The sequence below is a fragment of the Pseudophryne corroboree genome, chromosome 1, assembly GCF_028390025.1.
Source record: "Pseudophryne corroboree isolate aPseCor3 chromosome 1, aPseCor3.hap2, whole genome shotgun sequence".
Lineage (NCBI taxonomy): Eukaryota > Metazoa > Chordata > Amphibia > Anura > Myobatrachidae > Pseudophryne > Pseudophryne corroboree.
Genome location: NC_086444.1, coordinates 79,929,511 through 79,957,320, shown reverse-complemented (window position 1 = coordinate 79,957,320; position 27,810 = coordinate 79,929,511). Strand labels below are relative to the sequence as shown.

The following is a 27,810-nucleotide window of genomic DNA, read 5'->3' as shown; positions in this document are numbered from 1 at the left end:
GGTTATAGAGGAGGCGGCGCTATGCATTCTGGGAACAGTCAAAGCTTTGAGCCTGTTGGTGCCTCGGATCAAGATCCTACTCTACACCCCATTGTCCGTTCCTTGTGGAGCCCAGTGTACCCCGCATTAGAAAATAATAGTTACTTATATAGCACCAGCCTATTCTGTTTCGCTTTAAATGGTTCAAGTCTGAACATGCAGGCCAAAAGATGAGGCAGAGCTTGGATGAAGACATAGGGACACCTACCACTGCTCAAACCTAGCCTTCAATCACATATAAGTATGTATTATGAGATAAATAATGATATGCATTTTTATTTTTTTTAAACAATATTTTATTGAAGAACTGCACATGTATACAAAACAAATTTGTCAAGACATTTTTACATTGGAAATCCATTTGAATTTCAAACAGTAGCATAAACACAGTAATAGGAACAATAGTTAGAGGAGGAGCCTGTACAATGTTGTATGGGTCAAGCAAAAATATACAATATACAAAACATAAACATTAGTATAAAGAGGGGAATTCTGAGTTGATCGCAGCAGCAAGTTTGTGAGCAATTGGGCAAAACCATGTGCACTGCAGGGGGAGCAGATATAACATTTGCAGAGAGAGAGTTAGATTTGGGTGGGTTATTTTGTTTCTGTGCAGGGCATACTTGCCTACTCTCCCGGAATGGCCGGGAGGCTCCCGAAAATCGGGTGACCCTCCCGGCCCCCCAGAAGAGCAGGCAAGTCTCCCGATTCGCGGGAGTCCCCCCTGCCCGTCCGCCCACTTAGTGTGTAAAGTGGGCGGTCCGGCCAGTCGATGACGTGATTCTTGCTGAATCGCGTCATCATAGCCACGCCCTCTGCAGTGTAATGCCGGTGATCGCGCCATTACAGAGCGGGGGGCGTTGCTTAAATGAGGTGTCACCGTGGTCCCACCCTTGCTCCACCCCCGTCCCGCCCACGGTCCAACCCCTCCTCTTCGTCACAGCCTCCCCTGCCCGCCCTGTGAGCCGACCTGGCTGCTCTCTCCCACAGAGAGCAGCCAGAATGTCGGTAACTATGGTGCAGGGTAAATACTGGCTGCTTTATTTTTACACTGCAAGTTAGATTTGAGTTTGAATACACCCCACCCAAATCTAACTCTCTCTGCACATGTTATATCTGTCCCCCCTGCAGTGCACATGGTTTTGCTCAACTGCTAACAAATTTACTGCTGCGATCAACTCAGAATTAGGCCCAAAATTCTCCAAAAGCAGAATAGGTTAGAAAGGTGGAGCGCCAGTCGCGATCATTTCAAGATTGCACCAGGAAGTTAATGATATTGCATTTCGTAATGTGTTTTTTAGGGATAGGGGGAGAGATTTCACATGAGGTAACCATATGGAAAATAATTTATCGGCCCATTTTCTCCTTACTAAGTGACATTTCAAGCCAATCCATTGAAAATAATGTAAAACCCTAGGTAAAAATAAAGACAATGTTAGTGTGTCTGACTTGATACACTGCGATAATATGGTCTTCCGCCCTGCTGCAGCTAATTTAGCCAACCGTAATCTTTGTCCCAGAGGTGGCCTGTTCCTAGTGGGGGTCATGTATATGTCCCACAAAGCCCATTATGGAGTAGGGGTGATAGTGATATCATAAGTATTTTTTATGTAGTGACCTATCAACATCCAAAATTTGTGAACCTCAGGGTAGCTCCACATACAATGATATAAGTCCGCATCTGGGACTGCGCATTTGAAACACTTCGAGTCTGTAGAGGTACCCATAAGCAGACATTGTTTCGGAGTGTAATATGCCCTGTGTAGTAACTTATATTGCATCTCCATGTAGGAGGATGATATGCATTTTTAATAACACTTGTTCTTCAAAGGGTCTCTTTAAAGTGGATCTGGCATCCTATACAATAAAAGCCAACTCTGCTCCTCACCTCTTTTAGCGGAGACAGCTCAAACTGAAAGTGAAACTGCAGGGAGATGTTACAGCCTCCGAATATTAATAATACTGATCTGAGTGTTTCACACTTGCTGCATATGGAGAGAGAGAGGGCTGGGGAGAGTGGGGGTAGGGGCAGTTAGGGATTTGGGGTGAAGAGTGGGGTAGGGGCAGATAGGGACTGGGGGAGAAAGAAAGCGAGAGGGCAGGAGGCTTGGGGCAGATGGGGAGAGGGGGGGCAGGGTCAGATCATACTTACCTACTTTGCTGCCTCCTCCTCCGGGAGGAGGCAGCGTTGTAGGTGTATGGGGGGCGTGGCCGGCAGCAGAATAGCCGGTTCGGGGGCGTGGCCGGCAGTAGGATGGGCAGTCCGGGGGCGTGGCATCGCACTCGCGTCATCGTGACTCCGCCCCCCGCTGTGCCGAGAAACGAGGCGCTGCATAGCGGGGGGCGGAGCTACAATGACGCGATTCAGCGCGAATCGCGTCACCGGACCCCCTCGGGCCGCCCACATGTTCTCTGCTGCGGGCGGCCGAAGGGGAAAGCGGGAGGCTTGCCCACCTTTCCGGGGGGCCGGGAGGGTCACCCGATTTTCGGGAGCCTCCTGGCCATTCCGGGAGGGTAGGCAAGTATGGGTCAGATAGGACATGGGGGCAGAGGGAGGAGGGAAGGATTGGGTTTGATAGGGACAATGGAGAGAGATGCAGATTTTTTTCAATATAGTCACCTCTGTGTGACACGGACACACACACACACGCACACACTCCCTATGTACAGTGCACCCCACACCATATACTGTCCCTATATACACTGCACCCCTGTCCTCTTCCATATTCTGCACCCCCCCACAATCTACTGCCCCTATATACACACTGCACCCCCATACCCCTCCATATAGTTCCCCCTGTATACATGGCACCCCCTCCTCCATGTACTGCTCCCCCAATATACAGCATATTCTCTACCCCTTCCTCCATATACTATGCTGCAACCCCTGGTTACTTGCCATCCCGGGACTCGGCAACAAGTAGCAGCAGTAACCCGGAAACAGATGCAGGAACCACTAGACGGTCCCACAGTGATGGGAATGGAGGCACCAGGGACACTTGTGGCCACTGACCGGCAGGGGGTAGAAGGTGAATCAGTACGGCAAAAAGGGGTGAGACCCTGTGTCGGGTGAGCGGTGCGTTGATCGGGGGGAGGAGGGGTCAGTGTTGGAGCTGCAGATTATGCGAGCGAGGAGGAGGCAGATAATTGGCTCTGATTTATATACACTGCTCACCAACGGAGGGGCAGGGTTCTGTGCTTGCCTCTCCCACACCCCGCACAGGCCATGCCCAGATCCCTCCTGCCAGCTGCTGATGGCTACTGGTGTCCTCCACCTCCCAGACTGGCCAGGAGCTGTGCGGGGACTGGTGAGCTTACACATGCCGGTGCTGGTGTATATAGTGCAGCATCATTATAGCCTGTCCATTACAGAAATACAGCATCTATATTTATAAAAGGTTATACACACACACACACACACACACACACACACACACACACACACACACACACACACACACACACACACACACACACCATGACAGAGCCCCGACTCCCAGCAGCAGGACTTCCTTAAACCCGGCAGCTCCTGTGTGAGTAGCGCACGCCCTCCTAATATAATCTGGCCCTGGTGTCCGTCATTTTGATGGGCTTCAACTAGTTCATTTATAAATTGAGTGCTTCCATACAGAGGGGAAGTCTGGAAGCATCAAGAATGCTACACAATTAGCAGCCTTTATGGTACCTACCCAGTAAACAGCATGTTCACAATGGGTAGGGATTGATATGCCGGTGGTCGAGATGTGGGCAGTGAGAATACCAACCGTGGTATCCCGAAGTTGAGAATCCCAACAGGGGGAAGGTAAAAGTATACCCTACCAGCAGCCTAACCCTAACTGTCCCTGGTGGTGCCTAAACCTAACCTCCGTTCCTGCATCATAAACCTACCTCCCCCCCACCCCCGCAGCCAACCCTATCCCTCCCCCGGGGGTGCCTAAACCTAACCCCCCTCAACGCAACCTAACCCTCCCCCGCAGCCCATACCTAACACCCCCACAATCTTACCTGTCAGACGGGCTGTCACGCGGAATCGGAATCTCGGCGGTCGTATAAGAAAGCAGTCCAAAATGGTGGTAACAGCATATTTGGTACTCCCCACTGAAGGTAAGAGCAGAGGGTCTCCGGGAACTCCACATTATCTGGCGTACCCAGTGGGGGAGTCCTTGAGGATCCCTCAGTCCGCTTTAATACTGTGCAACCCCAGTGGTGGATGAGTTGGAGCCGAGCGCGGGTTGTTAGAGGAGGGAGGCAAAAATTGAGGCTGCGTTTTCAGCGCAAGTACTAGGTTGGGACGTCGGGGGACCACCAAATCCATCAGGACATATGTGGTCGGTGCTGCCGGGTCAGTGGAGGTGGTGGAGGATGGTTTTGCCTAAGGCAGGGTGTTGGAAGTAGGTATATTAGGGAGAAAAGTTGGATGGAAGCAGGAGCTCCGAATCCCTGCGTCTTGCTCGCTCGGCAGTCAGGCCACGATCCCTCCTGATTTTTATTTTATGTTAGAGAGGCTAAAAACTAACAACGTCTTTATGTTATTCATCTTTCCTTGCAGAAGTGGACCCCAGGACATCCTAAAGCTAATGGGCGAGCTGACGTACCAGTGTAACATCACATTACACCAGTCAGATATCTTAAACTTCTTAAGGAATGAGAAATATGACATCGCAGTGGTAGACGCATTTAATCCTTGCACTTTTCTGGTCTGTGAGAAGTTGGGAATTCCGTACATTGCAATCTCTTCATTTAGCTTTGGCAATGCCTTAAGGGTGGGAATTCCCACTCCACTGTCGTATGTTCCACTATTCCAGACTCGGCTCACTGACCGCATGGATTTCTTTGGACGTTTGAAAAACACTTTAATGTTCTTCGCATCTCACATAGTGTGGGCAAAAATCAACTCAATGTTTGACAGTGTGATTGAAGAACATTTTCCGGTGGGTTCCAGACCATCCATAGCTGACCTGAACCTGAAAGCTGAGCTCTGGCTATATAATGTAGACTTTACCATTGAGTTTGCTCGGCCTCTTCTGCCTCACATTCAGTATATTGGGGGAATATTGGCAAAACCGTCAAAACCTGTATCGCAGGTGAGTATTATTTCTATGTCCAAAATGCGAGTATCTTACAGTAATAACTGAACATTTATATCACTTTTCTTCTTTTTCTCTGACGTCCTAGTGGATGCTGGGAACTCCGTAAGGACCATGGGGAATAGCGGCTCCGCAGGAGACTGGGCACAAAAGTAAAGCTTTAGGACTACCTGGTGTGCACTGGCTCCTCCCCCCATGACCCTCCTCCAAGCCTCAGTTAGATTTTTGTGCCCGGCCGAGAAGGGTGCACACTAGGGGCTCTCCTGAGCTTCTTAGTGAAAGTTTAGTTTTAGGTTTTTTATTTTCAATGAGACCTGCTGGCAACAGGCTCACTGCATCGAGGGACTAAGGGGAGAAGAAGCGAACTCACCTGCGTGCAGAGTGGATTGGGCTTCTTAGGCTACTGGACACCATTAGCTCCAGAGGGACCGAACACAGGCCCGGCCTCGGAGTCCGGTCCCAGAGCCGCGCCGCCGGCCCCCTTACAGAGCCAGAAGCAAGAAGAGGTCCGGAAAATCGGCGGCAGAAGACATCCTGTCTTCACCAAGGTAGCGCACAGCACTGCAGCTGTGCGCCATTGCTCCTCAGCACACTTCACACTTCGGTCACTGAGGGTGCAGGGCGCTAGGGGGGGGCGCCCTGAGCAGCAATAAAAACACCTTGGCTGGCGAAAATACATCACATATAGCCCCCAGGGCTATATGGATGAATTTTAACCCCTGCCAGATTACACAGAAAAGCGGGAGAAAAGGCCGCCGAGAAGGGGGCGGAGCCTATCTCCTCAGCACACTGGCGCCATTTTCCCTCACAGCTCCGCTGGAAGGACGTCTCCCTGACTCTCCCCTGCAGTCCTGCACTACAGAAAAGGGTAAAAAAGAGAGGGGGGCACTAATTGGGCGCAGTATTAGCAATACAGCAGCTATAAGGGGAAAAACACTTATATAAGGTTATCCCTATATATATATATATATATATATAGCGCTCTGGTGTGTGCTGGCATACTCTCCCTCTGTCTCCCCAAAGGGCTAGTGGGGTCCTGTCCTCTATCAGAGCATTCCCTGTGTGTGTGCTGTGTGTCGGTACGTTGTGTCGACATGTATGAGGAGGAAAATGGTGTGGAGGCGGAGCAATTGCCTGTAATAGAGATGTCACCCCCTAGGGAGTCGACACCTGAGTGGATGAGTTTATGGAAGGAATTACGTGACACTGTCAGCTCTTTACAAAAGACAGTTGATGACATGAGACAGCCGGCTACTCAGCTTGTGCCTGTCCAGGAGTCTCAAAAGCCATCAGGGGCTCTAAAACGCCGTTACCTCAGATGGTAGATACAGACGCCGACACGGATACGGACTCCAGTGTCGACGGTGAAGAGACAAACGTGACTTCCAGTAGGGCCACACGTTACATGATTGCGGCAATGAAAGATGTTTTACACATTTCTGATAATACCAGTACCACCAAAAAGGGTATTATGTTCGGTGAGAAAAAACTACCTGTAGTTTTTCCCGAATCTGAGGAATTAAATGAGGTGTGTGATGATGCGTGGGTTTCCCCCGATAAAAAGCTGATAATTTCTAAATTATTGGCATTATATCCTTTCCCGCCAGAGGTTAGGGCACGTTGGGAAACACCCCCTAGGGTGGATAAAGCACTCACACGCTTATCAAAACAGGTGGCTCTACCCTCTCCTGAGACGGCCGCCCTTAAGGATCCTGCTGATAGAAAGCAGGAGGGTATCCTAAAATGTATTTACACACATACTGGTGTTATACTGCGACCAGCAATCGCCTCAGCCTGGATGTGCAGTGCTGGGTTGGCTTGGTCGGATTCCCTGACTGAAAATATTGATACCCTAGATAGGGACAGTATATTACTGACTATAGAGCATTTAAAAGATGCATTTCTATATATGCGTGATGCACAGCGGGATATTTGCCGACTGGCATCAAGAGTAAGTGCGCTGTCCATTTCTGCCAGAAGAGGGTTATGGACGCGACAGTGGTCAGGTGATGCGGATTCCAAACGGCATATGGAAGTATTGCCTTATAAAGGGGAGGAGTTATTTGGGGTAGGTCTATCAGACCTGGTGGCCACGGCAACGGCTGGGAAATCCACATTTTTACCCCAGGTCGCCTCTCAGCATAAGAAGACGCCGTATTACCAGGCGCAGTCCTTTCGTCCCCATAAGGGCAAGCGGGCGAAAGGCTCCTCATTTCTGCCCCGTGTCAGAGGAAGGGGAAAAAGGATGCAGCAGACAGCCAGTTCCCAGGAACAGAAGCCCTCTCCCGCTTCTGCCAAGTCCTCAGCATGACGCTGGGGCTTTACAAGCGGACTTAGGCACGGTGGGGGCACGTCTCAAGAATTTCAGCGCGCAGTGGGCTCACTCGCAAGTAGACCCCTGGGTCCTTCAGGTGGTATCTCAGGGGTACAAATTGGAATTCGAGACATCTCCCCCTCGCCGTTTCCTAAAGTCTGCTTTACCGACGTCTCCCTCCGACAGGGAGGCGGTATTGGAGGCCATTCACAAGCTGTATTCTCAGCAGGTGATAATCAAGGTACCCCTCCTGCAACAGGGCAAGGGGTATTATTCAACGCTGTTTGTGGTACCGAAGCCGGACGGCTCGGTGAGACCTATTTTAAATCTGAAATCCTTGAACACTTACATACAAAGGTTCAAATTCAAGATGGAGTCACTCAGAGCGGTGATCGCGAACCTGGAAGAAGGGGACTATATGGTGTCCTTGGACATCAAGGATGCTTACCTCCATGTCCCAATTTACCCTTCTCATCTCAAGGGTACCTCAGGTTTGTGGTACAGAACTGTCACTATCCGTTTCAGACGCTGCCGTTTGGATTGTCCACGGCACCCCGGGTCTTTACCAAGGTAATGGCCGAAATGATGATACTTCTTCGAAGAAAAGGTGTCTTAATTATCCCTTACTTGGACGATCTCCTGATAAGGGCAAGATCCAGGGAACAGTTAGTAGTCGGAGTAGCTCTATCTCAAGTAGTGCTACGGCAGCACGGGTGGATTCTAAATATCCCAAAATCGCAGCTGATTCCGACGACACGTCTGCTGTTCCTAGGGATGATTCTGGACACAGTCCAGAAAAAGGTGTTTCTCCCGGAGGAGAAAGCCAGGGAGTTATCCGAGCTAGTCAGAAACCTCCTGAAACCAGACCGGGTCTCAGTGCATCAATGCACAAGGGTCCTGGGGAAAATGGTGGCTTCCTACGAAGCGATTCCATTCGGCAGATTCCACGCAAGAACATTCCAGTGGGATCTGCTGGACAAATGGTCCGGATCGCATCTTCACATGCATCAGCGGATAACCCTGTCCCCAAGGACAAGGGTGTCTCTCCTGTGGTGGTTGCAGAGTGCTCATCTTCTAGAGGGCCGCAGATTCGGCATTCAGGACTGGGTCCTGGTGACCACGGATGCCAGCCTGAGAGGCTGGGGAGCAGTCACACAGGGAAGAAATTTCCAGGGCTTGTGGTCAAGCCTGGAGATATCACTGCACATAAATATCCTGGAGCTAAGGGCCATTTACAATGCTCTAAGCCAAGCAAGACCTCTGCTTCAAGGTCAGCCGGTGTTGATGCAGTCGGACAACATCACGGCAGTCGCCCACGTAAACAGACAGGGCGGCACAAGAAGCAGGAGGGCAATGGCAGAAGCTGCAAGGATTCTTCGCTGGGCGGAAAATCATGTGATAGACCTGTCAGCAGTGTTCATTCCGGGAGTGGACAACTGGGAAGCAGACTTCCTCAGCAGGCACGACCTCCACCCGGGAGAGTGGGGACTTCATCCAGAAGTCTTCCACATGATTGTGAACCGTTGGGAAAAACCAAAGGTGGACATGATGGCGTCCCGCCTAAACAAAAAACTGGACAGGTATTGCGCCAGGTCAAGGGACCCTCAAGCAATAGCTGTGGATGCTCTGGTAACACCGTGGGTGTACCAGTCAGTGTATGTGTTCCCTCCTCTGCCTCTCATACCCAAGGTACTGAGAATAATAAGACGGAGAGGAGTAAGAACTATACTCGTGGCTCCGGATTGGCCAAGAAGGACTTGGTACCCGGAACTTCAAGAGATACTCACAGAGGACCCATGGCCTCTGCCTTTAAGAAAGGACCTGCTCCAGCAGGGACCCTGTCTGTTCCAAGACTTACCGCGGCTGCGTTTGACAGCATGGCGGTTGAACGCCGGATCCTGAAGGAAAAAGGCATTCCGGATGAAGTCATCCCTACCCTGATAAAAGCCAGGAAGGATGTTACCGCAAAGCATTATCACCGAATTTGGCGAAAATATGTTGCGTGGTGCGAGGCCAAGAAGGCCCCAACGGAGGAATTTCAACTGGGTCGTTTCCTGCATTTCCTGCAATCAGGAGTGTCTTTGGGCCTCAAATTGGGATCCATTAAGGTTCAGATCTCGGCCCTGTCAATTTTCTTCCAGAAAGAACTGGCTTCAGTTCCTGAAGTTCAGACGTTTGTCAAAGGGGTGCTGCATATACAGCCTCCTTTTGTGCCTCCAGTGGCACCTTGGGATCTCAAGGTAATTTTGGGTTTCCTCAAATCGCATTGGTTTGAACCACTTCAGTCTGTGGATTTAAAATATCTCACATGGAAAGTGGTCATGCTGTTGGCCCTGGCTTCGGCCAGGCGCGTGTCAGAATTGGCGGCTTTATCCTGCAAAAGCCCCTATCTGATTTTCCATTCGGACAGGGCGGAATTGAGGACTCGTCCTCAGTTTCTCCCTAAGGTGGTGTCAGCGTTTCACCTGAACCAACCTATTGTGGTACCTGCGGCTACTAGGGACTTGGAGGACTCCAAGTTGCTGGAAGTTGTCAGGGCCCTGAAAATATATGTTTCCAGGACGGCTGGAGTCAGAAAATCTGACTCGCTGTTTATCCTGTATGCACCCAACAAGCTGGGTGCTCCTGCTTCTAAGCAGACTATTGCTCGTTGGATTTGTAGTACAATTCAGCTTGCGCATTCTGTGGCAGGCCTGCCACAGCCAAAATCTGTCAATGCCCATTCCACAAGGAAGGTGGGCTCATCTTGGGCGGCTGCCCGAGGGGTCTCGGCTTTACAACTTTGCCGAGCAGCTACTTGGTCAGGGGCAAACACGTTTGCAAAATTCTACAAATTTGATACGCTGGCTGAGGAGGACCTGGAGTTCTCTCATTCGGTGCTGCAGAGTCATCCGCACTCTCCCGCCCGTTTGGGAGCTTTGGTATAATCCCCATGGTCCTTACGGAGTCCCCAGCATCCACTAGGACGTCAGAGAAAATAAGAATTTACTCACCGGTAATTCTATTTCTCGTAGTCCGTAGTGGATGCTGGGCGCCCATCCCAAGTGCGGATTATCTGCAATACGTGTACATAAGTATTGTTAACTAAATCGGGTTATTGTTGTAGTGAGCCATCTTTTCGAGAGGCTCCTCTGTTATCATACTGTTAACTGGGTTCAGATCACAAGTTGTACGGTGTGATTGGTGTGGCTGGTATGAGTCTTACCCGGGATTCATAAATCCTTCCTTATTGTGTATGCTCGTCCGGGCACAGTATCCTAACTGAGGCTTGGAGGACGGTCATGGGGGGAGGAGCCAGTGCACACCAGGTAGTCCTAAAGCTTTACTTTTGTGCCCAGTCTCCTGCGGAGTCGCTATTCCCCATGGTCCTTACGGAGTCCCCAGCATCCACTACGGACTACGAGAAATAGAATTACCGGTGAGTAAATTCTTATTTTTTGTGAGTTTTCACATTTCTGTGTATCAGTATTCATTACAAATGTATCAAATTTAATACCAACCTAAATGTGCCACTGATTAATGTATTTTGCATTTAGAATCCCTTAAGGCTAACAATTATTCAAACTTTCTCCATTGGGGTCCACAGTAGATCCACAGGATTTACATTGGGTAGTATGTGGCGTCAGAGGACCAGCACCAAATGGTTAAACGTTTTGGCTCCCAGCATGCTATAGTCCAGCCTCCCTATAACCCCGCCTCCTGGCTCAGGGAACTCGGTTTTTTGTTTGGTGCAACAGGAGCCGGACCACTGTAGAAACGGTGTGGCTGTTTTCAACCACAAGCTTTTGTTTTGTAAAACTTTTATTATTTTATATAGGTTTTTTACTTTATTTTATTTTTTAGTGACTTTAATATGCGCATTAAACGCATTAACAACTTCCCGCCGGTGGCGCAACAACAGTTACCCTCATGTAGACGCTGCTGTTACGGCGGACGCCAACTGGACGGACTAGCAGGTCCATGCTGACGATCCCAGACTGCGGCGGGAGTACGGGGAGAAGGTAAGGCGTCCTTATCCGGTTAGCGGTTTAAGACGCATATTACACAGTCTTACTGACTCGGGTTGGAGACTACCAGACAGCCGCTGACGCGGTCGACCTCCTCTGGTGCACCAGCGCTAGACCTCAGGGATCATAGGCTCTGGGGATTAATGAGGCTGCGAACCCTGGGGTGGATGTCAGCAGTCGGGAGTAAGGCGCTCCCCAGGTCGCCCCTCCCCCCTTTCATGGCCAGCTTCCTCCGAGTTTCCCGCCATGAACTGCATTACCCGCTTTCATCTGAGACGCTATGAGACTTAGTACACTAAGAATGCCAAAGTCGTTGTTCAGCTGTATTCGCTGGTGTGTCTGTTATGATAGCTGTTTTTTTAGTAGCATTATCGGAAAGGGAGCCGGGTTTTAGTCTCCCTGAATCCCGCTCTCCGGAGGCAGGTGATACAGCACTGATTTCCTACCTACCTCTGTGGTATTGCGTAGTTGAATAAGTGCCTAATGCAAGTGAGCGACAGTGTACATATATTGCTGTATTATTCGCTGTGTGTCTAGATAGGCTAGTCTCCCTGTATCCCTCTCCATGGAGCCAGGTGATACAGTATTGTTTACCTACCTACCTTAGGGTATTGTGTAGATGAAAATGTGCCCATTTTGCAAATATATATTCAGGCATTGTACAGTATGTGACTGTTTGCTAGTGCTGCTGTCTGACCTAAAACTTTATTTCGGGATATGGCCGTTAGGCCGACCCAACTTAGGTCGACACTAATTAGGTCGACCACTGAAGGTCAACATTGCCATTAGGTTGACATGGCCGTTAGGTTGACATGTACTAGGTTGACAGGTCAAAAGGTCGACATGAGTTTTTCCCATTTTTTTTTCTTTTCTTTTCTTGGATTTTTTCATACTTAACGATCCACGTGGACTACGATTGGAACAGTAACCTGTGCCGAGCGAAGCGAGCCATGCTATGGGACACGGTGCTCTAATTTGGGTTCCCTGTCACTTTACGGAGAAAACGACACCAAAAACAGAAAAAGAAACTCATGTTGACCTAACGCCCATGTCGACCTAATGCATGTCGACCTTCAGTGGTCGACCTAATGAGTGTCGACCTAAGTTAGGTCGACCCAACGACCCATACCCCTTTTTTTCCGTCTATCTCTTTCTTGTTTCATACCCTCAATGCTGGTGCAAACAGGGTAGGTTCAGATTGTACTTCACTTTAATTATATATAGAGATGAGCGCATTCGGTTCTCAGAGAACCGAGCGCACCCGAACTTGCCGTACCGAGCCAGTATACGAGCCCGGCTCGGGTTTTCCCGCCTGCCTTGATGACGTAATCTAAGCAAAATTTCATCATCTTGCCGTCGGATCTCTTGCGGTTTTGGATTCTATAAATAGACCCCGCGGCTCGGAGCTATCTTCACTCCGGTCTTGGAGAGTGCACAGCGCGGAGGTGTCCATGCTGTAAAAAAAAAAAAAAAATACTTAAAGTGAAAACAGGTTAGGCAGACAGGTTAGGAAAGGGGGCAGGGGACTTGGGGATTGTGGAAGATCAAACAAGTGAAAGATCAGGAAGCACCTCTACTCTAATAGTGCTGAAGCTGCTACCACTAGTCATGACAATGATGCAATTCCGTCATTGGCTAAGGCCGATGCCCAATGGCGTACATGGCATGTAAAGTCAAAGAAGCAATATTATACGGTGATAAATAAAAAAAGAAAATTTAAAGTTAGCTGAAGAGAAACGTAAAATTGGGAATATGCCATTCACTACATGAAGTGGCAAGGAAAGGCTAAGGCCTTGGCCTTTGTTTATGACTGGTGGTTGTGCAGCTCATAAAGATGATAAAGTAAGCCATCCTCCCTGTAGAAGAGCTAAAAAAAAGGAAACCTGTAAAGGCACATAAACCAAGTGTGCCTTCAAAAATATCACAAATTCCCGAGGAGAGTCCAAGTGTGTCCGCGGTTGCCATTTCTCACCGTACTGTACCGTAAGAGGAGGCTCCTTCCGCCCTCGGCAAGTGGTGAGAGGAGCAGTGCAAGTACACATGTTGAGTTTGAGGATGTCACTGTAGAAGTACACCAGGAGGAGGGGGATATTGGTGTAGCTGAGAATGTTGGTGATGATGAGCATTTTGATGATGGGAATGTGGTTTGTTTAGATAAGGCCCCAGTTGTTGCCCATGGTGTGAAAAACAAGCCCATTGTCTTCATGCCTGAGCAAAAGACAAAAAGATCCACCTCTTCTGTGTGGAAATATTTCTTTCCAAACCCGGACAATCACTGTATAGCTATCTGTAGCCTTTATAAAGGCGTTGTAAGTAGAATTAGGGACCTTAACCACCTAGGAACCTCCTTCCTGTTACACCACTTGCAGCGCATCCATCACAAGTTGTTGACAAATTCTGAAACTTCGAGATAAGTACGTAAACAGTCTGGTGACACCTAGATCATTTTTCTCTGTAGGATCCAAGCTCCATAAATCTCCACCACCAACACCCTCCTCGTTGTCAATCTCCTCCTCAATCAGGATCGGAAGTAGTCCTCCTGTATCCAATTTCGTAGGCATTGCTGACTCCTCTCCTATCCGGGATTCCTCCGAAGGATCCATGAGTTCACCGCCTACTGCTGCTGCTGTTGCTGCTTGGATTCGATCGTCTTCATCCCAGAAGGGGACCAGGAAGACTACTTGTAGTTCAACTAAACAATTGACTGTTCAACAATCCTTTGCAAGGAAGATGAAGTATGACAGCAGTCACCCAGTTGCAAAGCAGATTACTGAGGCCATAACAACTATGCTGGTGTAAGACGTGCATCCAGTATCCGCCATTAGTGCAGTGGGATTTAGACAGTTGGTTGATGTACTGTGTCCCCGGTACCAAATGCCATCTAGAATCACTTCTCTAGACAAGCAATTCCCAGCCTGTACGTGGACATTAAAAAATATACATTATGGTAAGAACTTACCGTTGATAACGGTATTTCTCCTAAGTCCACAGGTTTCCACAGGATAACATTGGGATATGCTGGAGCAACAGCGGATTGGCTCCAAATCAATCACGAGCTTTGTGGCCTCCCAGGATGCATCGGGCTCGTCCACATAATCCCACCCACCGACTCAGTCAAATCAGTTGTTTCCAAAGCATTTAGGCAGGAGCATTATGTAGAACCCTATTCAGGCGAGAAGAACACACATGCACACCCTTCCACGCAAGAGGTTGAGTGAGTATAAAGATTCTCAAATCAGGTGCGTCAGGGTGGGATCCCTGTGGAAACCTGTGGACTTAGGAGAAATACCGTTATCAATGGTAAGTTCTTACCATAACGTATATTTCTCTGGCAGGGTCCACAGGTTATCCACAGGATAACATTGGGACTTCCCAAAGCAATTTTTTGTGGTGGGGACGCTCCTGATTGGACAGGAGAACCTTTCGCCCAAATTCAGCGTCATGAGAGGCAAAGGTATCCAAGGCATAATGTCTAATGAATGTGTTAATGGAAGACCATGTGGCTGCCTTACATATCTGTTCTGCTGAAGCATCATGTTGTGCTGCCCATGAAGGACCTACCTTACTTGTAGAGTGAGCAGAGACATTAGCCAGAACAGGGAGATCAGCTCAAGAGTATGCTTCTGAAATCGTCATTCGAAACCATCTTGCTAGCATCTGTTTAGTAGCAGGTCATCCCCTCTTGTGAAATCCGTAGAGAATGAAGAGAGAATCTGTCTTTCTGATGGCACTGGTACGATCTACGTAGATTCTTAATGCCCGGACTACGTCCAGCGACGCTTCTCCTGCAGACAGTCACGATACCTGAAAAGCCGGGACTACAATTTCTTCATTAAGGTGAAACTTCGAGACCACCTTTGGAAGATAACCAGACTTAGTTCTGAGAACTGCTTTATCTGGATAAAAAAATCAGAAAAGGAGACTTACACGATAGCGCCCCTAAATCTGATACTCTTCTAGCTGATGCCATAGTCAATAGAAAGAGTACTTTAGCTGTCAACCATTTAAGATCCACTTCCTTAAGTGGTTCAAACGGAGCCCCTTGAAGGGCTTTGAGAACCAGACTTAAATCCCAAGGTACTGCAGGAGGAACATAAGGTGGTTGAATGCGCAGCATTCCCTGGAAAAAAGTACGCACATCCTGTAAAGTGGCAATTTTCTTTTGAAACCATACAGTCCATGCTGAAACTTGAACTCTCAAGGAAGCCACCTTCAAACCCTTATCCATTCCTCCAATTTGAAAAAACTCTTGCGCTATAGTTATATAATTACAAGATATGGCTGACAAGAATGACAAACTCCTGATAAATTCAAAATATATTTACTATTATATAAATTATCATGTAATAAAACAAGACCGGTCTTAAAACATAAAAAAAAATAATAATAACAAATATGTATACTTTCTAATACATGGAGGTGGACTTAAGCATACTCTGTGCACAGACGTGTAAAAAACAAGCTCTATAGCTATATGGCTTAATGAGGTCAAAAAATGTTTTGAATCAAGTGTGGCTGCTGGTAAGACCCATATGTTAATTGTTCCCAATGGATAGTCACTTTGTATCAAAGATCTTTATGATGTGAAGATCCAACATATAACAATGGAATGGATAAGAGCCTTTTGTAACCGGAATCTTTACGTGAGATGCGAGCAAGTGGTATCAGCACAAATACATCCCGACGACCACCACAGTGGCTTGTAGCTGCGGGGAAAACGGCACCTGCAATGGCGCCCGCTGTGATTTAACCTGCTCAGTCGCGATGCTCCACGAGTATCCACCTCTACGTGCCGTTTGCAGGCACCGGTCAGCGGCTCCTCTCTACTCGAAATCAAATACCAGGCAGAAGAATGCTGCAGCCGGTTCGTGATACGGGTCTATCTCCAGCTGGGGTCCAACAAAATCAGCTTCTGACGCGTTTCGCTCCTCCCACAGGGGCTTCCTCAAAGAATGAATATCTACAGTCCAGGGACCCTTTTTATATGGCTGGTATCAAATGCCATTGGTAAATTGGGTGATGAATTCACATCACCTGTTAATACACCTGCTTAGCCACCTCCTAGTCCAACCTCCTTAATTGAGACTCCTAAGAGTCCTATTAACCCAATATGCAAAGGATATATACCTTGCCCAAAACAAATTGATTAAACTTCTGAATACAATCTAAGGAAATAAATATACTCATATACATAAAAACAAATATACTCATATACATAAAAACAAGTTCCAGTGCTCGCTTTGTAAAAAATATTTTATATATAATGCTTCAAAAATACAAACTATAATGCATTTGATCTTTCCTCTATTATAAAACATGTAAATATTTTAGTCTACATGGTAAATCGAACCTACGACCTCCTGCTTCATATCCCGTTACGTTACCACTCCTCTATCTCTTCCACCCAAACACATTGCACTGTGTTGAAGCTTATATAGAGATAATCCCTCATCAGTTAAAAAATCTCTACTACACACATTACTATATTTGAATCACGGAGAATCTCGACACCAAGTGTCTTATAAAGAGAAATGGCAACTTATTAAATATCAATAGTTATTTCAAATGAACTATTAAATTCTTAAATGAAAAATTAAAATAAAAAATACTAAATACATCTACATAGGAATCTTCATACATAACGAATTGGACTTCCCTCTTGGGAATCAAACTCCCAACCCAATCGTTCAAGGTCTAGATTTCTACCAATCTCCCATCTTCCAGCTGTCATTTCTAATGTGACTCCAGAATGATGTTAAACTCTGGTAATTGTACTAAATACAATGACATCATCAGAAAAGGGAATAGCACTGCCGACCATCTATAAATTAATAAGTATTCAAACAATCAATTTTTGCCGACCCAATGTGAACTACTAACCCTTCATAATGCACTAAACCCACCTCTAAACCCCTGAACTTATTATGTCTCCTACAATAACATAACTAATCATAATAATGGTGGGGTGCATGGCCCCCTATACTGTGTTCATATAACATCTTGTAAACCACTAGATGTTGGCATAACCCCACCCCCACCTACCCCCCCAAAAAAAAACCTCTACCTCCGATAAATCCACCCAATCTACTTGTGACTCCTCAACATGATGAATGAGGTATATACCACCTGATGAACCTACTAAGCAAATGATTCAAACTCTAAACTCTCATTCAATCTCTGTGGTGACAACGTGTTCATTCGAAAGATCCACAGTGCTTCTTTTTTACATAAATTCCTGAAACGATCCCCTCCTCTTTCGGTCCTCTTAACATGGTGAACCCCCACGACTTTGAGACCCAGAGGATTACAGTGATGTTCTTTAAAAAAATGATGCGAAACACTGTGTTTACAGTATCCCTTGAGAATATTCAGCCTATGCTCCCTGAACCTGGTTTTCAGACTGCGAGTCGTTCTCCCTACGTACTGCAGACCACACGGGCACTGCAGCACGTAGATGCAATAAGTGGTATCGCAGTTAATAAATTCTCTTATCTTGAATTTTTCTTTAGTGGTATGAGATTCTATTTCAATGGATTTCATCATAAATCCACATGTGAGACACTTACTTTTTCCACATTTGAAACAACCTGTTACTGGTTGTCCCAAACCACAGATCGCAACGAATGGAAGATTCACCTTGGGAAGTTTCCTCAACATGCTAGGTGCTAGCAAATTTTTAAGATTACAGTTTTTCTTAAAAATAACCTGGGGATCTAATGTTAGCACTGATTGTAAAACACTATCCTGCTGTAAGATTTTGAAATTATCCTTCACTATCTTTTTAATTTTTGAGGACTGGGTATTATATTTAGTTATAAATCTCATCCGAACTGGGGTCCCTATATTAACGGGTCCACCCAATTTATTCTTTTTATTGTTTTTGGAGATAGTTAAGAATTGATTTCTATCTTTTTTGATTACTTTATCACATGCTGCTGAAACTAGACCTTTAGGATACCCCCTATTTATAAAGTCTTCTGTCATCCCATGGGCTTGTTCTTTAAAATCGTCTATATTAGAACAGTTCCTGCGTATCCTCCCAAATTGACTGTATGGTATATTACGTAACCAAGGTTTATAATGGTTACTTGAAAAATGGAGGAAATTGTTGGTGTCAACCTCTTTTTTAAAATTCTTTGTAATAATAGCCTCTTTATTAGCGGAGATGGCCAGATCCAAATAATTAATAGTACTTTTACTAAAAGTGTGAGTGAACTTTAAATTAAAATCATTATTATTCAAAAAAGTAACAAACTCAAGTGCAGAATCCAAATCCCCATCCCAAATAAAAAATAAATCATCTATGTAACGGCCATAGAATACCAGGTTCGCACCAAATGGACCATTCCAAATGAATTGTTCCTCGAATGTGCCCATGTATAAATTGGCAAAACTCGGTGCGAACCTGGTACCCATGGCCGTTCCCAACACCTGTAAAAAGAATTCACCCTCAAAAGTAAAATAATTGTGTTCCAAAATAAATGTGATAGCCAAAAGTAAAAAGGACCCTGGTATTCTATGGCCGTTACATAGATGATTTATTTTTTATTTGGGATGGGGATTTGGATTCTGCACTTGAGTTTGTTACTTTATTGAATAATAATGATTTTAATTTAAAGTTCACTCACACTTTTAGTAAAAGTACTATTAATTGTTTGGATCTGGCCATCTCCGCTAATAAAGAGGCTATTATTACAAATAATTTTAAAAAAGAGGTTGACACCAACAATTTCCTCCATTTTTCAAGTAACCATTATAAACCTTGGTTACGTAATATACCATACAGTCAATTTGGGAGGATACGCAGGAACTGTTCTAATATAGACGATTTTAAAGAACAAGCCCATGGGATGACAGAAGACTTTATAAATAGGGGGTATCCTAAAGGTCTAGATTCAGCAGCATGTGATAAAGTAATCAAAAAAGATAGAAATCAATTCTTAACTATCTCCAAAAACAATAAAAAGAATAAATTGGGTGGACCCGTTAATATAGGGACCCCAGTTCGGATGAGATTCATAACTAAATATAATACCCAGTCCTCAAAAATTAAAAAGATAGTGAAGGATAATTTCAAAATCTTACAGCAGGATAGTGTTTTACAATCAGTGCTAACATTAGATCCCCAGGTTATTTTTAAGAAAAACTGTAATCTTAAAAATTTGCTAGCACCTAGCATGTTGAGGAAACTTCCCAAGGTGAATCTTCCATCCGTTGCGATCTGTGGTTTGGGACAACCAGTAACAGGTTGTTTCAAATGTGGAAAAAGTAGGTGTCTCACATGTGGATTTATGATGAAATCCAGTGAAATAGAATCTCATACCACTAAAGAAAAATTCAAGATAAGAGAATTTATTAACTGCGATACCACTTATTGCATCTACGTGCTGCAGTGCCCGTGTGGTCTGCAGTACGTAGGGAGAACGACTCGCAGTCTGAAAACCAGGTTCAGGGAGCATAGGCTGAATATTCTCAAGGGATACTGTAAACACAGTGTTTCGCATCATTTTTTTAAAGAACATCACTGTAATCCTCTGGGTCTCAAAGTCGTGGGGGTTCACCATGTTAAGAGGACCGAAAGAGGAGGGGATCGTTTCAGGAATTTATGTAAAAAAGAAGCACTGTGGATCTTTCGAATGAACACGTTGTCACCACAGGGATTGAATGAGAGTTTAGAGTTTGAATCATTTGCTTAGTAGGTTCATCAGGTGGTATATACCTCATTCATCATGTTGAGGAGTCACAAGTAGATTGGGTGGGTTTATCGGAGGTAGAGGTTTTTTTGGGGGGGGTAGGTGGGGGTGGGGTTATGCCAACATCTAGTGGTTTACAAGATGTTATATGAACACAGTATATAGGGGGCCATGCACCCCACCATTATTATGATTAGTTATGTTATTGTTGGAGACATAATAAGTTCAGGGGTTTAGAGGTGGGTTTAGTGCATTATGAAGGGTTAGTAGTTCACATTGGGTCGGCAAAAATTGATTGTTTGAATACTTATTAATTTATAGATGGTCGGCAGTGCTATTCCCTTTTCTGATGATGTCATTGTATTTAGTACAATTACCAGAGTTTAACATCATTCTGGAGTCACATTAGAAATGGCAGCTGGAAGATGGGAGATTGGTAGAAATCTAGACCTTGAACGATTGGGTTGGGAGTTTGATTCCCAAGAGGGAAGTCCAATTCGTTATGTATGAAGATTCCTATGTCGATGTATTTAGTATTTTTTATTTTAATTTTTCATTTAAGAATTTAATAGTTCATTTGAAATAACTATTGATATTTAATAAGTTGCCATTTCTCTTTATAAGACACTTGGTGTCGAGATTCTCCGTGATTCAAATATAGTAATGTGTGTAGTAGAGATTTTTTAACTGATGAGGGATTATCTCTATATAAGCTTCAACACAGTGCAACGTGTTTGGGTGGAAGAGATAGAGGAGTGGTAACGTAACGGGATATGAAGCAGGAGGTCGTAGGTTCGATTTACCATGTAGACTAAAATATTTACATGTTTTATAATAGAGGAAAGATCAAATGCATTATAGTTTGTATTTTTGAAGCATTATATATAAAATATTTTTAACAAAGCGGGCACTGAAACTTGTTTTTATGTATATGAGTATATTTGTTTTTATGTATAGGAGTATATTTATTTCCTTAGATTGTATTCAGAAGTTTAATCAATTTGTTTTGGGCAAGGTATATATCCTTTGCATATTGGGTTAATAGGACTCTTAGGAGTCTCAATTAAGGAGGTTGGACTAGGAGGTGGCTAAGCAGGTGTATTAACAGGTGATGTGAATTCATCACCCAATTTACCATTGGCATTTGATACCAGCCATATAAAAAGGGTCCCTGGACTGTAGATATTCATTCTTTGAGGAAGCCCCTGTGGGAGGAGCGAAACGCGTCAGAAGCTGATTTTGTTGGACCCCAGCTGGAGATAGACCCGTATCACGAACCGGCTGCAGCATTCTTCTGCCTGGTATTTGATTTCGAGTAGAGAGGAGCCGCTGACCGGTGCCTGCAAACGGCACGTAGAGGTGGATACTCGTGGAGCATCGCGACTGAGCAGGTTAAATCACAGCGGGCGCCATTGCAGGTGCCGTTTTCCCCGCAGCTACAAGCCACTGTGGTGGTCGTCGGGATGTATTTGTGCTGATACCACTTGCTCGCATCTCACGTAAAGATTCCGGTTACAAAAGGCTCTTATCCATTCCATTGTTATATGTTGGATCTTCACATCATAAAGATCTTTGATACAAAGTGACTATCCATTGGGAACAATTAACATATGGGTCTTACCAGCAGCCACACTTGATTCAAAACATTTTTTGACCTCATTAAGCCATATAGCTATAGAGCTTGTTTTTTACACGTCTGTGCACAGAGTATGCTTAAGTCCACCTCCATGTATTAGAAAGTATACATATTTGTTATTATTATTATTTTTTTATGTTTTAAGACCGGTCTTGTTTTATTACATGATAATTTATATAATAGTAAATATATTTTTAATTTATCAGGAGTTTGTCATTCTTGTCAGCCATATCTTGTAATTATATAACTATAGCGCAAGAGTTTTTTCAAATTGGAGTTTTGTGGTTAATTGCACTTGGGTGGTCCAGTGTAATTTATTTGACCTGTTAACCCCAGGTCATTAACTTTCTGCAGCTGAGTTTTATTATATTCAAAATGTTTTTTAACAGAAAATATTATTAGCGCCCGATATAAAGAGGTTTTCCTTATCCATTCCTGCCTGAAGGAAATCTAAGATTCTGGATACTCTGAAAGATTTTGGATCCATACTACTTTCACTGCACCAATGAATATAGGCTTGCCATATTCGGTGATAAATGCGAGCAGAGGAGGGTTTCCTTGCTCTAAGCATTGTTTGAATTACCTGTTGTGAAAAACCTCTTGAATTTAGGATAGAGGTTTCACCAGCCACGCTGTCAAAGACAGCCGACCCAGATGCCTGTGACAACAGGGACCCTGCATTAGTAGATCTGGACGTTGAGGGAGCAGAATTGGCGCATCCAATGACATCCTCTACAGATCTATGTACAAATGCCTTCTGGGCCAAGCCAGAGCTATTAGAATCACGGCACCTTTTGCTTGTTTTATTTTCCTCACCACCCTAGGTAGCAGGGAGATTGGAGGAAACAGATAAGCCAGATGAAATTCCCATTTCACTGACAGTGCGTCCACAAGGATCGCTCCAGGGTATTTTGTTCTTGACCCGTATGCCGGAACTTTGTGGTTCAAACGGGACGCCATGAGATCTCTGGCAACCCCCACTTGTCTACTAGCATCTGAAATACTTCCGTGTGTAAAGCCCATTCGGTTGCTCGAATGGTGTGTCGACTGAGAAAATCTGTTTCCCAGTTTAGGACTCCTGGAACGAACATTGCGGACAATGCTAGAAGGTGGAGTTCTGCCCACTTTAGTATTTGACTTACCTCCTTCATTGCTCTTTGGTTGCGCGTTCCTCCCTGATGGTTGAGGTACGCTATTGCCGTTGCATTGTCCGAGAGGATCTGAACTGGTTTTCCTTGCAGATTGTCCTTTGCCTGAAATAGTGCCATGTATATGGCTCGGAGTTCCAACAGATTTATTGGCAGGCAACTTTCTTCTTTGGTCCATTGTCCCTGGAACCATAATTTTCCGGACACTGCTCCCCAGCCCTGAAGACTGGCATCTGTTGTCAGGATCTCCCAATCTGATATCCAAAAGGGTCTACCCTTGTCTAGATGGGATGTCTGTAGCCACCACGCTAACGACCTTTTTACTTTTACTGGAAGTACCATCGCTTGTTTCTTTATTGTCTGATGCACTCCATTCCATCTGGTCAGAATCAGATGTTGCAAAGGTCTTGAGTGGAATTGTGCATATTCCATCATGTCGAATGTTGACACCATCAACCCCATCACTCGCATTGCCGTGTGAAATGATATTGTTTGACTGTGCAACAATTCCCGAGTCATTAACTGCACCTTGGATATCTTTTCCACAGGTAAAAATATTTTCTGCAGACTTGAATCCAATACAGCCCCTAAGTGAATCATCCGTTGTGACGGAATCAGAGACGACTTTTCCCAATTTATGAGCCATCCATGTTTCTGCAGACAACTTATTGTCTGTTGGAGATGGCTCAAGAGCAATTCCTGGGAATGTGCCAGGATTAAAAGATCGTCGAGGTTTCCCCTGCTTGCGGAGATAAGCTGCCATAACCACCATGATCTTGGTAAATACTCTGGGGGCTGTGGCTAACCCAAAGGGTAAGGCCTGGAACTGAAAATGTTGCTGGAGGATAGCGAACCTGAGGTAACACTGACGGGACAATGCTATCGGCACATGCAGGTAAGCATCTTGTATATCCAGAGATACCATGTAATCCCCTGCTTCCATGGCCAAAATTATGGAACGTAATGTCTCCATATGGAGGAACCTTGGGACCCAAATGTATTTGTTTAACATTTTGAGATTGAGGATGGGTCGAAACGACCCATTGGGCTTCTGGACCAAAAATAGGTTGTAATAAAAACCCTGCCCCCGTTGTTCCGGGGGTACTGGAGTAATTACTCCGGACTAAAGCAATTTCTGAACTGCTTCTTGCAGTGCCCTGGCCTTTGCCTCTATGTGACACGGGCTGGTACAAAAAAACCTTTGAGGAGGCTGCTTCTTGATTGGGAAAACATAACCCAAGCGTCTGTTGTCGACTGCTGCCATATGTGTGCAAACTGAAGAAGACGACCCCCTACCTTGGAGTCCCCCAAGTGGAGGCCCGCACCATCAGGCTGACTGTTTCTGTTCTGGTTTGGAAGTTGGCCCCCTAGTTGCCCACTGCTTCCTTGTTTTACCAGACTTATTGTGCTGGGTTTGCTTTGATTCATTTTTACCTTTTGTTTTACCTTGCCACCGAAATGGCCTAAATCCTGAGCCCTTAGGGTTAGGATTATAACTGGCAGGAAATTTAACCTTCTTGGATTCAGCTTCTGACTCCAGAATATCTGTCAATTCCTTACCAAAAAGAACGTTCCCAACAAAAGGCAACACTTCCAGAACCTTTTTGGTTTCTGAATCCGCTTTCCATGTACGTAGCCAAATTGCTCTGCGAGCAGCTACCGTTAAGGCTGATGCTTTAGAAGCGCAGCCTGTTTCATATGGGCTATATGGGACTCCTGCTCCCTAGTAGGTGCTAAAAGCCCATTCTCTAATTCTTCAGCCCATTCAACTACCACTTTTGCCATCCAGGCTAAGGCCATAGCAGACCTTATAACTACCCCTGACAGAGAAAATATGTTTTTCAAAAACCCATCCACTCTTCTGTCTGTGACATCATTTAATGATGTTGATGGCAAGGGTAAAATAGATTTTCGCACTAGTCGAATGACGTGCGTATCTACCATAGGAGGCACTTCTCTTTTTAAACAGTCCCCAGCTGAAAAAGGGTAGTAAGAATCCCACTTTTTTGGAATTCTATATTTCTTATTGGGCGTAGCCCAAGGTTCCTCCATAATTTCCGTCAGTTCCTCTGACCCTAGAAACTCAACCCTCACTGTTTTGGGACGTTTAAACACAGGTGCTTTAGTTACTACTGGCTCAGCTGAATCTTCTAGAGACAGGATAGCCTTCAGTGCTCCAATTAACTCCGCTATATCTTCTTAGCTGAAACCCTCCATTTGTTCTTCATATGGTGAAGTAGAGTATATGGAGTCATCATCTGTTGTATCATCCTGTGTAGCCTGTGCATTAGATGATATATTTACCCTTGGTTTATCAGCTTGTTGACTTGTAGAAGCTGTAGGGGCTATACCATAAGATGGGAGCTGCATGTATGGGTTAATAGTGTACCCTATTCCTGCGGTTGGAGCTGCAGGGGCCAACCTGTCAGCTATACTGGATAGGGTCTGTGCAAATATGGCCCAAGGTGGATCTATTTGTTGTTGAACTGGGATCTGCCTTGTAATCTACTGAAATGAAAAACAATTTGCACATAACCCCTCATTTGCCAAAGATTGAGTTATTAACCCCACCTTGCAGGATAAACATGTTTTGAGTGTTGGTGTTACTGTTAATGTAACCTCGTCACCTTTGCCGCTCTTAGACATGATAAATAATCGGCTTTTCCACAGTATACTACACAATCTATGACTGAAAACACTTTATATGCATAAAAGTGATATCAATCTGACCCCAACCCAAGCACCAGCATTGAGGTTCAGAAAAAACACTGACAAACATATATAAAGTCAACAATCACACTAGCTGTCAGCCACATCTCCTATATAATAGCCCAGATCTGTGACTTTGTGCTTCATTTGCTAACGCTGGGCGGAGTCAAAACACTGGGCGGAGTTAGTCAAATGAGTCACAGATCTGGGCAAATCTATAGGAGACTTGGAGCAGATGGTATGGGCATGGCAAAGGCAGGGGTGTATACCTCCCAACTTTCTTCAGGCAGGAGGGACACATGCACAGCAAAAAGGGGGCATGGCCAATGGGAAAGGGGGCATGGCTTTGTGAGCCACGCCCCGGTTTTCGTCAGTGAGGGGGCATGCCCAGCGCTCTGTGAGCTGCTGGCATGCCCCCAGCGGCGGATTAAGAGTCCGGGGCGCCCAGGGCACTAGAGACAGGAATCCGATCTCATTGCTGTGCCTGCTGTGGGTTTGGGGGGAGTGGCCTACTTGTGGCCCTCATGGCCACGCCCCCTTATGCAAATCCCGCTAAAAAATTTTTTATGGGAATTTGACCCCTCAGCTAGGGGTAAATCCAGAGGGGGTGGTCGCTACCCCCTACACACCCGCACAGGCAGAAGACAGCAGGGAGGCTGCTGCCTCCCTGCAACACCACAGACCTGCCTACACGCAGCAGCGTGTGCTGACTATAGCACAATGCTGCTGCTGTTGCTGGCAGGACGGGGGAGCTTCAGAGCTGGGACAAAGCTACTCCAGCCGGGGGGGGCCCCTAAAACTGTGAGGCCCGGGGTACGTACCCCCTGGGCCCACCCTTAATCCGTACCCCCTGATGCCCCCTCTCCCTCTGTCTCCACTAAATAGACGCTGTGTGCATGCTAAGCAGAACAGCGAGTACAGGAGCTTCCCAACTGCCCCCCCCCACCGCGGGACACTGCGGCCCGTGCGTGGGACAGCGGGACAGACCCCAAAAACGGGACTGTCCTGCGAAAATCGGGACAGTGGGGAGGTATGGGGGGGTGTGAAGGGGTATGCCGTACAGACAGAAGGGCACCGGCTCACTGTGTGCTTGACCCCCCACATCAGCATACTCAGCAGGGGCTCTCTGGCACGGAGGAGCATCACTTTCTGGCACATTCAACGCTTCTTAGCTGCAGTTTTGTGGGGCACCTGCCGCTGTGCAGGTTCCGTACTGCCTCTGTTATCTCCAGCCCCGGCAACCCCACCGCTAGCTGCAGCGCTGCCGCCCGCAGTGAGGTGCGCCCAGCTCCTTCACACACTTTAGCCGGTGGGCAGAGCTGCAGAAGTCCGCGCTGCTTGCAGGCTCTGACCCCCTCCTCCCTCCAGCCGCAGCGTCTCCTGGGGGCTAACCAGTCACTCCCAGTCTCCCCTTACCACAGTGCCCAGCAGCCGCGAGGTCCGCGCCGTGTGCATGCTATGACCCCCTCCTCCCTCCAGCCGCAGCGTCTCCTGGGGGCTAACCAGTCACTCCCAGTCTCCCCTTACCACAGTGCCCAGCAGCCGCGAGGTCCGCGCCGTGTGCATGCTATGACCCCCTCCTCCCTCCAGCCGCAGCGTCTCCTGGGGGCTAACCAGTCACTCCCAGTCTCCCTTACCACAGTGCCCGGCAGCCGCGCGAGGTCCGCGGTGTGTGACTGAGGAGTGGGGGTGAGGGATGCGGACGGGCAGAGGAAGCAGGACTCCAGCCTTAGAGAGTCAACCATGCCAAGTCTCCACCAGCAGCAGATCCAAACAGGTTGGAGTGGAACAGCACCAGCCAGCAGCAGTGACTCCGGTAAGACACATCTGTCTGTCACCACTGTTTTGTCCCTAATACCAATCTCTCCCGTGCCCTGTGTTCTGTCATGTCCCTGTCACCCCTGGCCTTGCCCTGTCACCCCTGGCCTTGCCCTGTCACCCTTATCCTGGCCCTGTCACCCTTATCCTGGCCCTGTAACCCCTGGCCTTGCCCTGTCACCCTTATCCTGGCCCTGTCACCCTTATCCTGGCCCTGTCACCCTTATCCTGGCCCTGTCACCCTTATCCTGGCCCTGTCACCCTTATCCTGGCCCTGTCACCCCTGTCCTTGCCCCGTCACCCCTGTTCTGACCCTGTCACCCCTGTCCTGGCCCTGTTACTGCATACCCTCCAACTAC

The 27,810-nt window shown here is 46.5% G+C and overlaps 1 protein-coding gene across 3 annotated transcripts in view; it reads left to right on the top strand.

Annotated features, from left to right (window-relative positions):
• LOC135056126 (UDP-glucuronosyltransferase 3A1-like) overlaps positions 1-27,810 on the top strand; it is a 198,429-nt gene that overhangs the window by 131,777 nt on the left and 38,842 nt on the right. For all 3 annotated transcript variants that reach the window (XM_063960917.1, XM_063960936.1, XM_063960926.1), the window contains exon 4: positions 4,589-5,123. In XM_063960917.1, the coding sequence (XP_063816987.1) occupies positions 4,589-5,123 (535 nt within the window). The remainder of the gene's footprint in view (positions 1-4,588; positions 5,124-27,810) is intronic.